At 52.8% G+C, this 14528-nt stretch overlaps 1 protein-coding gene across 1 annotated transcript in view; it reads right to left on the bottom strand.

Annotated features, from left to right (window-relative positions):
* Positions 1–43: 43 nt before the first annotated feature.
* MACF1 (microtubule actin crosslinking factor 1) overlaps positions 44–14528 on the bottom strand; it is a 139390-nt gene continuing 124905 nt past the window's right edge. Inside the window, exons 85-98 of the mRNA XM_050983185.1 lie at positions 14048–14242; positions 13309–13437; positions 13085–13228; positions 12784–12972; positions 12226–12343; positions 11601–11764; positions 10381–10543; positions 10139–10293; positions 9816–9890; positions 9089–9106; positions 7073–7190; positions 5572–5783; positions 3092–3215; positions 44–1696 (exon numbers count right to left, since the gene is read on the bottom strand). Coding sequence (XP_050839142.1) covers positions 1443–1696; positions 3092–3215; positions 5572–5783; positions 7073–7190; positions 9089–9106; positions 9816–9890; positions 10139–10293; positions 10381–10543; positions 11601–11764; positions 12226–12343; positions 12784–12972; positions 13085–13228; positions 13309–13437; positions 14048–14242 — 2058 coding nt within the window. The 3' untranslated portion in view covers positions 44–1442. The remainder of the gene's footprint in view (positions 1697–3091; positions 3216–5571; positions 5784–7072; positions 7191–9088; positions 9107–9815; positions 9891–10138; positions 10294–10380; positions 10544–11600; positions 11765–12225; positions 12344–12783; positions 12973–13084; positions 13229–13308; positions 13438–14047; positions 14243–14528) is intronic.

The following is a 14528-nucleotide window of genomic DNA, read 5'->3' as shown; positions in this document are numbered from 1 at the left end:
CAGCTCCAGCTCATCCTTACAAAGCTAACACTGGGGAATAAAGCAGGAGGCAAGATCCTTTATTACCGCAAGCAATTTTAATACAAAAATGTGTCTGGTTCTTTGAAACAATTCATTGGTAGAGCTTCGGTTTTGCCTCAATTTGAAACCAATTGAGAGAATCACACAGCAACACGGTCAGAGCCGGAGAGGAACAATATTTAATAAATACAGGAGCTGTGCAGAGCCCTCGTCTCCCGGTCACTTGGTCAGTTGGATTTTATTACAAAGAAAAAGGAGCGTACAAAAGCGAGACAGGACTTGCAGCGAGTGTGCTGGTGAGACTCATTTCAAGGACAAGCAACTGTGCGTGTAAGTCCAGATTTCTCCTAGGAGCAGAGTTCACATCAATCTCAGCCTGGCTGGAAGTGGAATGACCAGTTAAATAATAAATAGGGAACAAAGAGATGCAGATCAAACAGTGATTGTGTAAGGAACGCCGCGGGGCGGGCTGGCTAAGCCATCAATCCAGAAGAATCCTTGATTTTGGAGGGCCCACCACCTCTAAGGGATGCATCCCAGTGATCCAGACCTGCAATCCTACCCTGGTGTGAAGCCCCTCCTCAAACCCCTCCCCAAACCCTTCACCCTCGGTTTGTTCTTTAAAAAACAAAGTTGTCAGGACAGTATTTTCAAGACAGCAAAATTGTCACGGCCTTTGCTGTAGTGTGTGCAAATTTTATTAAAGTCAAACTCCGCTTTCTTCAGATAAAACCACATAGCTTTAAAAAAAATGGAAACATAAGCCCCAAGTCCCCTCACCTCACGTTTCTCTGGTTGAGGTATCTGTGATTTACAAAAAGAGAGTTCCTTGAACACTGCAGGATTCAGGTCTTTGCTTTTAAATATAATTTACCTTGCTGAGACAGCAAGTTAAGTTTATAAAGATGCATTTAGGAAACAATCCTAAAAGATAAAGCAGGTTCACACCCTGCACCGCGCAGAAATCCTATTTATATTTTAGTTTTTCTTTACACTTTCACAACTTGACCTTTTTTTTTTTTTTTGCTTCCTTTTTTTTTTTTTAAATCTTTTTCTTGATTTTTTTTTTCTTTCTCTCCCACATTTCAGTTTTCCAGGCCCCTCTCTAAACAGGGGTCACCGAGAGGCAATTTTTTAATATCTACATAAATATTCACATGAAAATAGTAACTTACAAAAAAAAAAGAAAGGAAAAAAAACCAAAAAAAAAACCAAAACAAAAAAATAACCCAAATAAGGCAGCTTCATAACACAACTTTTCTTTTACACTTTTAACAATATAGTTTCTCCCATTTAGAATAAATATACATCCAATGTACGGAGCAGGGTTAAAAACTGGACACAGGTTGGGTGCTTTTCTTCTGTCGTTGTTGTTTCTTTGCTTTTCCCTCCTCTCCCTCAGGAGGGCGGCGGGTACAGTATTATCTCTTAGGGCCGGGAGTTTTCGCGGTGGCAGTGGGCGTTTTCTTGGAGATGGTGGGGATTTTGGAGGGTTTGGCGGCGCCGCGGCGGGAGCCCTGCCCGCCGGCCGCGCTGCTCTCCGAGGTGTCCGAGCAGGCCGACTGCGTCTCCAGCAGGTCGAAGTCGGAGGCGTCGCTGCCCCGCCGGCTGCTGGCCCGGCTCCCTGCGCGGCTCCCGGCGCGGCTGGTGGGACGGCTGGCTGCCTTCTTGGGGTCTGCAGGGACAGCAGGGCCGGGAGGAGGGAGGTTGGGTCTGCTGATGCCCTAAGGTTTGCTCCTCCTGCTGCCCTAAGGTTTCTTCTAACTGATGCCTTAAGGTTTGTTCTCCTGCTGCCCTAAGGCTTGTGCCCCTGATCCCCTAAGGTTTGTCCTACTGATGCCCTAGGGTTTGTTCTACTGATGCCCTAAGGTTTGCTCCCCCTGATGCGCTGAGGTTTAATCCTCCTGATGCCCTAAGGTTTGTTCTCCTGATCCCCTAAGGTTTGTCCTTCTGATCCCCTAAGGTTTGTCCTACTGATGCCCTAAATTTTCTTCCTCCTGATGCCCTAAGGTTTGTTCTACTGATGCCCTAAGGTTTGCTCCCCCTGATTCCCTAAGCTTTGCTCCTCCTGATGCCCTGAGGTTTGTCCCCCCTGATGCCCTAAATTTTCCTCCTCCTGATGCCCTTTAGTTCCACCTGATGCCTTAAGTTTTGTTCCTCCCAATTTTGTTCCTCCTGATGCCCTAAGTTTAGTTTCTCCTGATGCTTCAAGTTTTGTTCCTCCTGATGCCTTTCACTCCTGATTCCCTAAGCTTTTCTCCTCCTGATGCCCTACATTTTGTTTCTCTGATGCCCTAAATTTTGTTCCCCCTGATGCCCTAAATTTTGCTCCTCTTCATGCCTTTTGTTCCCCCTAATGCCCTAGGTTTTCTTCCCCCTGATGCCCTAGGTTTTACTCCTCCCAATGCCCTTTGTTCCTCCTAATTCCCTAAGTTTTAGCTTTTATTTTTTCCAGATTCTCTACTGCGTTAGCGTGTCACTCAGAACTCCACACAAAGTGTTAACAGTCAGACAGCTCAGTCACACCAAACAATCCATCCCCAGCCCCAGAACCAAGGACATCCCTGGAGCTTCAGCCCCAAAAAGCACAAACAACAGGGAACTGAGGGGAGCAACCTGGGAGGGTGGGACTGCATCCCCTGGAGCTGGAATTGGACAATTAAACCCAACATGGAAATGGACCAAAACTGATAAAAATGTGAAAGTTTGTGACTCGGGGTCCATTTGGGTGTAGCCTTGGCCAGGCTCTTGTACTGCCCAAGGTCTCTCCATTAAAGGCATTTTAACAAATCCCTACTTGATTCCTTTAACTCTGTCCAGCCTCTGCTCCAGGGAGCCTCTCCAGGCATCACTCCCCCATCCCCAGACCAAAATCCCCTCTGTGGGTGCCCCCACCAGCACCCCTGAGATGGGAGCTTCAACATCAGCGTTGATTCCTCCCCAAATTTCAGCAATTCCTTGGAATGCAGACCTGTGCCAGCATCTCCTCCCCCACCGCCCACCCCCCAAATATTCTTTATTTTCTCCAGCGTGCCAGGGGGGTGTTTTTCCATCTTTTCCCTTTGCTCACCTGCCCGAGTGGTTTTGGCACCTGTTGAGACTGGTGAGGAGCTGTTACTGGTGTCCCCAGCCAGGGAGGTCCTGCTGGAGTGGAAGGTGGGGCGCTTCAGCTTGCTGCCCGCCGAGGGGGTCACCTTGGGAGGAAGCACACACAGGACATCCTTCAGCTGCCACCTGCACCCTGACAGGCCCAGGTCACATCCCAGAGCAGATCCTCAGCAAAAATCTGGGCATTTAAGGAACCCCCATCTCAGTGGTCAGGGAAGGCACAAGCTGCTGTTTGTACATAAATATAGATATAAAGTCATTTATAAAATAAGGGTAAAGCCCAAATGCTGAAAATTTGGAGGGGAATGGCAGTTTGTGAGCTGCAGGCTGAGGAAAGGGAATTTGTTGGGAAAAAGAAAATTCCAAGTGAAGCTGTTAAGAGGCAGCACCAGCTGGGCTGGAAACCTCCACAAAGGGAATGTGGAATATGGGAAAAATAGGGATTTCAGCATCCAAGCAGCTCAGGAGCATTTTGGAAGGTCAAGTCCAACTCAGGATCTCGAGCAGCACAACCCACTGTGGGCAGAGGTGCAGGGACACCCTGGTGCTGATGTCCCACGCCATTCCCAGAGGCAGCCAGACTGGAAAAGTGATGGACAGGGACACAAACCAGAGCAGCTCAGCTCTGGCTGCATCCTGAAGCCGTGCCTTTTCCCGACCTTTGAGATGTTGGAAGTGCAGCTGGTGTGGGGTGAAGCAGCACAACAGGCAACTCTGCTCCCACTGCTGCTGCAGGAAGCCAAGGGGAAGGTGCCAGCAGGGCGAGGGCACCTGGATCCAGCTGGAAAAGGCAGCTCCAGTTCCAGTTCACCATCCAAAGCTCTGGGTTTGGGGCAGAGCTGCAGGAAAGTGCCTGCCTGTGGTGTCCCCAGCCCTGGGGGCTTCAGGGGTGCTGCATCCCTGGAGAGATGGACACAGATCCCAGAGGGCATTTCACAGCTGGAGGGGTTTTCCTCCATCCCCTGCGATTTTGTGATTTTTGGGAACCTCAGAAATGTTGGAATGTGGTGAAACTGGAGCTGCAGGGAGAGAGGGGCAGCTGAGGGAATCAAAATCCATTAACGCGCGATTTTCAAGGTATCACCGTCATCATCAGAGATTTCGATTCTCATCCTTGATCCTACTTTAAAATAGGCAGCAAGCATCAGTTTGGGGCAGCTGGGGAAGTGCTCCTGACCTCCTGGTGAACCAAATTAATCCATTTTCCACACGGAAGCACCGCTGAGCAAGACACAGCACAGGGAACCACCGGGATCTACCCGGTGCTTCTCATCACCCCCCTGGCAAGGGCAGCAAAAGTCCACGAGGAGGCTGAAAACTTTAGGGAAACCAAAGTCTCAGCCCAAATTCATCCTCCTGGGAGCATCAAGGCGGTGGCTGGACACACCAGACGTGCTTCACCACGGTGATAAACACAAGCTCTCCATAAAACCGAGGCGCTGTGCTTACGGTGCATGCGCTGCAGCTGATTTTCAAGTCTCAACTCGGCTGCTGGGTTTCAATTTTTTTGGGAAGCCCAAAAAGCGGCCCCTTTCCGATAGAGCTCGGAAAACGAACACATTTCTCAAAGCAGGAGAGGATTTGGAAGCAGGTGAGGGTGAATTGAAAGCGTGCTTGGCTTTGAAGCCGATTATTTCAATTTTAATCCGAGTTGGAGACCGATGAAAAACGCCAACAGTCGGAGCGTTAGCGGTGCTACAAGCGCTGCTCTACCAGGAGGAAAGCGTTAGGAGCAGGCAGGGCTTGGGATGGCTCCGTGCCAGGGGCACTCCAGCCTGCCAGCAGCTCCTGGGGGCTGGCAGACCATACTCTACCTCGGCGCTCGGGAGCTGGAAGTCGGAATAATCGATTCCCCTCAGGGGGGTGCCCGCTTTACTGTTTATCAACCAGGGTTTGTCATAACATCGAGAGAAGTGGTGTGGAGTCTGTGAAATGGAAAAGCCAAGGAAGGGGGGGAGAGGTGGGATGAGTGGTAAAAAAAAAAAAAAAAAATAGAAAAAAAAGGGAAATGGGAGAGTGACTGGAAAATGGGGGGAAACGGCACTAAAATGGAGCGAGAACCAAACAGGAATTGCATAAATTAAAATAAAAGGGGAAAAACCCAAAAGGTGATGAAACGATGACATGGTGGGGGGCAGAGAGATGAGGGGTGATGGTTTCCTCCTGACACCACAGCCCTGCCTCGGGCACCAGGAGCCTTCGGCTGCACGGCGAGCACCGGGGACCCTCCTGCGGAGCCACAGGGATCCAAGTCTGGGCTGCAAACCTGGAAACCTGCAGCATCCCACCCCCACCCCACCTGGACACCAATGAGCTCCTTCTAGAACCCTCCTCAAGCCCCCCAGCCCCAACCTTCCTCCTCCCTACACCCGCAGCTCCTCATCTGGGTTTTGGAGACCGCCGGTCCCTAAAGGGAAGGGAAAGCTTCCCCCCTGCTCCCACCTTGGCTCCACTGGCTGGGGTGGCTGGAGAGGAGGGCATGGAGGCGCAGCTGTGGTTGCTCTGGCTGGCGCTGGAGCTGGATCTGGTCGGGGAGGCTGCTCGGGAGGAGGGTTTGGATCGGCGGCCCCGCGACCGGAACGGGGTCATGCCCTGCGAGGCTCCTTCGGGCAGGATGAACTTCTCCCGCAGCTCCAGGTTGGTCCTTCCTCGTGCTGGAAGGGGAGAGAGGAGAGCAGAACTCAGCTTTGGAGGGACTCAGGAGGCTGCAGGGCTGGGAGCAGCTTCTTTGGGCATCTCCCCACGCCCAGCTCTGCTGAGAGCAGCAAGGCTGGCCCTGGTTCTCCTGCTCTGCCTTAAAACCATGGATCAGCTCTTTGAGAAACTGGCTGATGAAAAGCTGCCCCAGGGCCAGGAATTCACACGGGATGCTCTGTTCCTCACTTGTGCAAAAGCATCCTGATGGCCTTTAAACTCACCATGTCACAACAGCGGCCAGTATGATCTTTGGTGTGGCTTAAAAATAGCAAAAGCAGCTTTGAAGGGTTGAGATTCTTGAGAATCTGAGAGAGATTCTGCTCTCTCACAGCTCTCCACGCATTTTTTGGGGAGAAAGGAGGGAAAACCACCTTCCCAACTTTTCCAACCAGCCATTGAAAACCGACTTTTCCAAAAACTTTCATCCGAACGCCTCAAAGAGCTGGAGGGTCTCCTTTTGTCAAGCAAGGGGCAACCAAGCAGGGAGAAGGCCTGTGGGCTTCAGCTAACGTGTACCAGAGTGCTTCATGCTCAGGGGTGTTCAAACAGAGAGCCAGGGCATGCACGGAGCCTTACGGGACACCCGAGGAATTCCGGGGCTGGCTGCTGGATCATGGACCAGAAAGCCAAGAAAGCAATTGCAGGAGGGAAGCACCAGGCTGAGATAAGCAAGGGACAGAAACAACCTCGATGTCAGCGCTGCAAAGCGTGAAGGGCGGAGGAGGAGCAGGAGAAGCCTGAGGGCTCTCCCTGGAGCTCGCTGTAAATCATGCTGCTTTCAGCAGCAGCCGTCGGGCAGCCGGAGCACGGAATGCAGCAGCTTGAACAAGACACAGCCGAAGCAGTTAACACCCCAGAGACCCCAGGGAAACATGGAGCACTCTCCAGTCCTGCCAGCCCCTGGCTAATCCTGCTCTGTCCCCTGGGCGTGGCTCTGGTCCTGCCCAGTGTGTCAGACCTCAAGGTTTTGGGGAGGAGGTGACCCCAGCTCCACTTGCTGAGGTCTTAAATCAAGGAAAACACAACCCTTCCCTCTTTCCCTGGATAAACACTGCCAGGTTAGCTGCAGCATCACCAAACCTGGTGATTCCAAACTCTTGGTTCGCTCTGGATCTGTTTTCTCCAGCTCCTGCCCATCTGGACAATGACCATCTGTTTTCTCCAGCTCCTGCCCATCTGGTGACCCAGCCTCAGCATCCAAACTCCCCTCGGTGGGTGGGAAGACTCTGCTTGCATCGAGCCTTACCTCTGCACGGGTCATTCTTCACCAGGAACTCGTCCAGGGCCATCCAGCCTCCCCCCACACGGACCATGACCGTGCTCCTCAGGATCCGCACCAGCCGCAGCTGCTGGGAGTCGCCGAACTGCGGGGCAAGGACAAGGTCAGGGATGGGAACCACCAGGGAAACACGGCTCCTTCCCTGCCCAGGCTGCACCAAAGGCTTTCAGCCACCTCTGCCACAGTTTAAAGGCTTCTCCAGACAGGTTCTTCTGGAATAAGTGAGAGGCAATCCCAGCGGATGAGGAGTTTTCCTGCCTGGTTTGAAGATGATGCAACCAACCCAAATGCTTTAATTTTAAAGTTGTTTTTTTTAGAGCAACAAATGAGGTTTTAGAATTTGGGGTTGGATGGGTTTACTCAGCCAGAATTCTAGGTTTTTTCTCTCTTTTTTTGGTGAAGGAAATAGAGGCTGGCAATGCCCTGACCCCTCCTGGTGCAGCCCACGTGGGAAGGAGCCGGCTGATTCAGCAGGACAAGCCGAGCCAGACACCTCTGATCACCACCAAGTCTGAAATCCAGGGATTCCCCTGAGCCTCAGCCTTGACCCCACCAGCCACAAAGCCCCTGCTGCAGCAATTGCCCAGTGAGGATGTTTGGGTGAGTGCAGAGTGATGGGAGTCCAGGCAGGAGTCCCCAGCAATGTTGATTAGTGATTGCCATGTTCATTAGTGGTTTGAAATGCCTGTGATATCAAAAAAGTGCACCCCAGATCAAAAGCAGGTGTTTATAAAGCTCCCCTAAATCTCCTGGAGACCCAAGCCCAGGCTCCTGGGTGTCTGCCAGATCTGGGAGGGACATGGAGAGCCTGGCTGGGATGTGGCAGCTCTGCACCCAGGTCTGCAGAGCACCTGCTGGGATGAGAAGACAGGAGAACGGGTTTTGGAGGCAAGACTCTCCAGAATGATTAAAAAAAGGGGAAAAAACCCCAAACAGGAACATTTTTTGTGGGTGGAGACGCAAAAAATAAGAGGTTCAGTGAAAACAGAGAATGCAAAGTGTCTGTGATGGGTCAGGGCAGGAGGTGACATCTCTGACCCACAGGGAGATGGGACCTGGACCACTGGTGGCTGTCCTTGCTCGAGGGTCCTACCAAGGTGTCCTTGTCTCAGTTAAAGAGCTGCCACTGTGCTCACAGGCAGGGAAGGGAGCAGGGAAACTTCCTCCTCCTCTCCAGGCTCTCCAAGAGGTGTCCTTCAAGAGCCAACCCCAGGGACAAATCAATTCTCATTATTTTTCAGCTTTTGTTGAAGACGTTTCTATAATCACTGCCTAAATTAAAGCCAGAGCTCTCAGGAGTCATCCACTTTCAACATCCAAGTTTGGTTCATTTTGGGCATCTTTTGGGGCACCTTTTTGGGTGGGCACCATCACTGCATGTGAAAAAGAAGCTTTTTTTAAATCTGGGCAGGGGCAGTGGGGACATCAGAGGGACACAGGGTGCTCCAGCCCTGTTCCAAAGGGGGCTGGGCTGATCTCAGGTCCCAACACTCTCAGGATGCATGCAGGTTCTGGGAGGGGAGCCTTGCTCCAGGGAGGAGTTACTCAGGGGGAGTAGCAGGGATGAGGGTTTAGTTGTCCTACAGGATTACTCTCATTCCATGGTGATTGCAGACCAAACCCACCCCGAGCCTGGTGCAGGTTGTACCCCCTGGGCTGGCTGTGCCCCTCAGGAGAACACATCCAGTGACCAAAATTCACCACCATGAACATCCCCAGTAAATCCAGGGGAGGATCCCAGAGAGAAAAATCTCTGCACTTTTGCCAAATCCTGCTTTTTTCCATTGGATTTTTTTCTCTTTTTCCTGCCCATTTTTATTTTTTTTCTTTTGGGGGGGTGGCACTCCTCTGTACCAGGCTCTGCTGAGCAGAGCTCCCAGATCACATCCTCCCACAGCACCACAGGACAGAGCAGCATCACAACACACAGGTGGGTTAAAAAAATTCCAGAGGTGAGAGACAGCACCACGAGGTAAACTGTACCTGATTGCCGAGGAAGAACTATGGAGGGAGAGGGAAGGGGGAGAGGGGAGGAAAGTCCAGAGGAAGAGGAGGGGAAAGAAAAACAAGAAAAACATTTTTGGGATTAACAGTGCAATAATCATGAAATCTGTTAACTGCAGGAGTTAGAAATCTGGGGGGGGGGGGGGGGGGTTGGGGCTATCTGGGGGGAAGGAGAAGCTCTGGGAGCTTGGGGTGCTGCTGGAGGGGGGGATCAGCTCCTCCCAGCTGGAACATCAACCCCAAACCCAGCTGGGGCAGGAAAGGGGGAATTCTGCTGCCACTTCACCTCGGTGAAGGGTTTGAAACACAACCAGCAGCTGGTTACAAAGAGATCCTGTCAGGAAATCCTTCTCCCTTCTTCGGGAGAGAGCTAAGAAAAACACAGGCACAAGGTACACTCATCCAGGAGGGAAACTTCAAGGGCGGCTCCAGCCCAGTGAATGCAGCATTTCACGGGGCCCCAGGGCTGCCTGCCCCAGAACAGGGACACTTTTATGTTCTCCCAGTTCAGGGAACGCCCTGGGGCCAAGGATGGAGCTGGGAAAACACATCCCAGCCACCTCTGCCAGTGCCAGGGGACGAGGTCTCCGCCTCACCCCGGGTCCCCCACCCTGTGCCAAGCTGGGCACCCCCTGGGTGATGCCCCCTCCCTCGGTGGGAAGGGGGAGGAGGATCTGGGGGGTTTCCATCCCCCCTTCTGCCTTACCCGGTATTTGTTCTCGCCGATCTGCTCCACTTGGAATCTCTTGGCACACTTGCACTGGGCCACTTGCCTGGTGACCTGCCACCAGCAACACCAGAGGTGAGCAACCAGGATTTTGGGAGTCTCCCCCAGTGCAAATCACTGCTCTGATAAAAAACCAGCCCCAAGCAGCCTTTCCTTCTAAAACAAGCTCACTTCCAACCAATTAACTCGGCTCAGCACCGCCAAAATCTTCTTTTAATCGCACTTTTCTCTTCCCCACTGCCAAACTAGAGCCTGAACCGCCCCCAGCCCTGCTGAGCACCCCCTTTTTTTCGGTGCTTCACCTCATCCTCGATCTTATCAGCATCAGTGGTGGGTCTGTAGGCGTCCTTGTTGGGATGGAGGGCAGCCACAAACTCGTAGTAGTCGATGTAGCCGTCGCCGTCGCGGTCAAAGATGTCGGCCACCGCCGTCATCTCCAGCTTGGTGGTGGGGAATTCTGCAAGGAGAAGGAAACGAGGAGAGGATGAGCTCCTCAGTCAGAGACAGGCATGCAGGAGCAGCAAGGCTGGGTGCAGGGACTCACTGGAAGCCAGGATGCCGTCGATGAATTCCTGCCGGGTGATTTTGCCGTCCTGGTCCTTGTCGATGCGCCGGAAGAAATCCATCACCCGGGACTTCTTGTGGTTCATCCAGCGCATGTACTTCTTCCTCCAGACGTCAAAGTCGAAGTTTGCAAACTCCTTCAACTGGAAGGAAAACCCAGGGAGAGTCAGTGGGGGAAATCCCAAAGGAGCAGCGCTCACAGATCCACCCCAAAACGCCCCTGGGTGAGCTCCCGGCTCCACCGCTCCCTGCCCGCCCTCCTGGGAAGGTTTATCTGGATTTTTCCAGACAATTCCCCAAGTGAGGGCTTTGCCCAAACTGAATTCCCAGCACAGGACACACAGCAGAGCCAACAGCCAGCAGGTGGATTGTGCATCCCAGGAGCTGGGGATGCAGCGCTGCCCACGCTGCCGCGGGGACACACAGGCAGGGGAGATCAGCTACAGGCACACAGACACACACACCCACCCACCCACCCCTTCTGGGGAGGCTTCCTCACCCCAGGGACTTGCCAGGGAGGAATTCCCAGTGCCAGCATCAATCTGGGCACGGATCTCCCCTCTCCCTTTCGCTCTGAGCAGCCAAGAAGGGATTTCCTGCTCATCTTCCAACTTTACAAGTCCCTCCAATTTAAACACCCTTCTTATCTCCCCGCCCCCAAAAGGACCCCACCAGCTCAAGCAGCTCACACCAAGGTAACACAACAATTTAAAGGGTTTTTTGGGTTTTTTTTTTTTTTGGTCTCTCTCTAAACATTCTTGGGGTGAAAAGCAACAAAGAAAAAACATGGATACGAAGGAACTGAACTGACCTACAGCAAAAGCAACAGAAAACAAAAAAAACCACTCACTTCTGGGCATAGCTGCTTTGTTAAGCATAAATAAAAACAAAAATGACATTAGATGGTTGGATAAAATAGAGACAGTAATTGTTAAACTAATTACTAGGAGGAAAGCAGGGCCTGGCTGTCATTAACTCTACAGATACCAAATATAGGGGCATAAAGCTGGATAATGTGCAGTTAATTACTTAATTACCAAAGGGTTTTTAGCCTTAATATTTTAGGAATATTCGATTTCTGAAAAGGCAGCAGGAACTGTCTGTAAGAGCTGGGGCAACACTGATTTAAAACGCTTCTTGCACCTCTGTGGGGGTGAACTCCCAGCTCCCACCCTGCCTGGAGCAGCCAGGGGCTGTTACCTCCTCCAGCCTGTCCAGGGCATCGTTGAGCTTCCTCTGCCTCTCCAGGGCCAGCAGCCAGACCTGCTGCCAGCGTGCTGAGAGCTGGTTTATCCTGGGATTCTTCGTTTCTGACTGGGAGATGATGGGCATGCTGGGGGGAGCAGCCTGCCCCAAGCATTTCCCTGGAAAAAAAAAAAAGGGAGAGGAGCTGTTTGAGGTGCTGTCCGTGGAGTCTGAAGAGCAGCAGTGAGATGTGTTTTGGTTTTTTGGAAGGGAACACCTCCCACGGCCTTGCTGGCTGCTGTTTCCAGGGACAGGGTGGAGGACAGGGTGACAGACAGCTCTACACCCACACCCCCCAGCACTCAGGAATTCACACTGGACTCTGCCTTCAAGAAAAAACATTAAAAGACCCCAAAACTTCATCCCAGAGAGAAAGGGGAGCAGTGCTGGCCCAAGCACCCCAGGAACAGCACCCCCAGCCTGGCTGCTTTGGGAAATGTCACCTGGATTGTCCCCTCCCGCCGAGGCTCAGCCGCCTTCCTGGTGGCTGTCAGCGCAGGATGCCTCGTTAATTGATAATCAGAGCTAATTATCTTCCTAGGAATTGCATTTCCTGCCACAGGACCCAGAGCAGACTCACTGTTGCTGCGGGATTTGTCGATGAAGGGCCCGTGGGGAGGCTCAGTCGCTTTTCTTTTGTAAGTTTTGGTCACCCTGTCCACGTCCGGCTGTTTCCGTGTCATCTCCTCCATGAAGGACTGTCAAAAACACAGCAAGGATGGAAAAAACCCTTCGTCATTTCAGCCTTTTTTGCTTTCCAACCCTCACTGGGACAGGCCTTTGGAGGGAGGTGAGCATCAAGCACCAGCAACTGGGGATTGTGGCTGAGCTGCTGCTTGGTGCTGGCTTGGGTTTGCCAGGGCTGGAGATCATCCCTGGGCTGGTTTTGTTCCAGCTGGGAATAGGGAATTCCAGGAGAAGGCAGGGCTGGTTTTGTTCCAGCTGGGAATAGGGAATTCCAGGAGAAGGCAGGGCTGGTTTTGTTCCAGCTGGGAATAGGGAATTCCAGGAGAAGGCAGTGCTGGTTTTGTTCCAGCTGGGAATAGGGAATTCCAGGAGAAGGCAGTGCCTGCTCCACCCAGGGAGCCAGGGGAAGCCTCCCTCCCCTGCCCTGTCCTGAGCTCAGCTCGGGGCTCACCTGGTGCTCGGAGATGAGCGCTTTGACCTGATCGATATTCTGAGGGATGGGGTCCTGGTCCCGCTGGATCAGGGTGGTCTCAGCCCACTGGATCCAAGCCAGGAGTTCCTCCAGAAGCTCTGCATTGGCCACCAGCTCGGAGAGCGCCGACTCCAGCCTCTGCTGGTGCTGCTTTGCCCACGTGAGAACCTGTTGGGAACGCGGGGTGACCGCTCAGCGTGAGAAACCTGGAGCAGGACCCGGAGCTCCGTGGCCACCCCTGGCACCACCACCAGCCTGGAACCACCCCTGCAGGACTCACCTCCTCGAACCTGGCTCGGATGATGGTGATCCAGTGCTTGATGGTGGTGATGCAGTCGGGGTGGCAGGCGCCCAGGATGACCTCGCCCATCGCCACCGCCGCGTTCACGTCCACCCTCTTCTCCTCCACCTTCTTCATGAACTCCTGCAAGCCCCAAAGGAGTTATTTACTGATACTCCCCTCTCTAAACTTGCCCTGGGTTGTGTTTTGGAGCTCCTCCTCACCTTGTGGGCGTCGATGAGGGCCTGCAGGGCCTCGGCGTCGTCGGGCAGCGCTCCCCGAAAGCGCAGGGACTGCTCCGCTTCCGAGAGCCACTCCAGCAGCATGTGCACGGCTGTCCTGAACTCCTCAGCCTGCAGCAACAACAGCACGGGCTTTTGTCAGCCCTCCTCCTCCCCAGACAGGCTGCTGCATTCACCCCTGGCAGCTGGAGGGCTGAAAAGGGCTTTAAAAATACTTAAAAAGGGGGAAAAGCCCTGTTTGGAGCTGGGGTTCGGGCTGCCGGGCACTCTGGCACCTCCCTCCCCTCGGCATCAGCTGCACTGAAGAAGGAAATGTTTTTAAAAACAGCACAAGTGCTGTATCCTGAGCAATTTGGCACCTGGGTAGTTTATTCTGTAAATTGCCTACTTGAAGTAAAAGCTGCTTAAGAGCCTTTGACCTTTTTGGTTGTTTTTTTTCATTTTTTCAGCTCCAATCGAGTCTCTCTGGACACTGGCAAACACCGGCCTGGCCTGTCCGATCACTGCTGTGCACATCAGTGAGATCTTTCCTTTCTCCCTTCTCAAACCAGCCTTTATCTGCTCCTTTTTTAGGAAAAACAACCACTAACAGCCTGAAACCACCTCACTGCTTCCCAGGAACCACTGCAGAGCCGGCGTGTCCTACCTGGAGAAGGCAAAACCTCTTCCCCCGGAGCCTGGCAAAGCACCCAAGGATTTCCAACGTGGGTTTTCTCCTCACCTGCTTGAGGGCCTGCTCCAGGCGGGTTTGCTTGGACACAGAGAGCTTGCAGACCGTGTCCCAGCGGTTGCTCAGCTCCTGCAGCTGCACCTTCACCCAGGTGGTGTCGTCCCGGCTGTTGTCGATGAGCTCCCGGCCCGAGCGCTTCAGCACCTGCACCGTCCCCGTGCGCTTCCCCAGCTCCTTCTGGAACACCTGCAGGCACGCAGCAGAGGCTGAGCAAGGTCAGGCAGCTCCACTGCTGTCACCTGCCCAGGAATGTGAAAGTTCTCCCCGTTTTTTTGCTGTTTTTTGCCCTTTTTATCCGCAGCAGGAAAGCGGGACAAGCAGCAAAGCACCAGCTCTGTGTCTGTTCTTTGGCTCTTGGGGAGGACAAATCAATTCTCATTATTTTTCAGTGCTTGTTGAAGACATTTCTATAATCACTGCCTAAATTAAAGCCAGAGCTCTCAGGAGTCATCCACTTCCAACAGCCAAGTTT

Source organism: Serinus canaria, chromosome 23, assembly GCF_022539315.1.
Source record: "Serinus canaria isolate serCan28SL12 chromosome 23, serCan2020, whole genome shotgun sequence".
Taxonomy (NCBI): domain Eukaryota; kingdom Metazoa; phylum Chordata; class Aves; order Passeriformes; family Fringillidae; genus Serinus; species Serinus canaria.
This window is presented reverse-complemented; position numbering and strand designations above follow the sequence as displayed.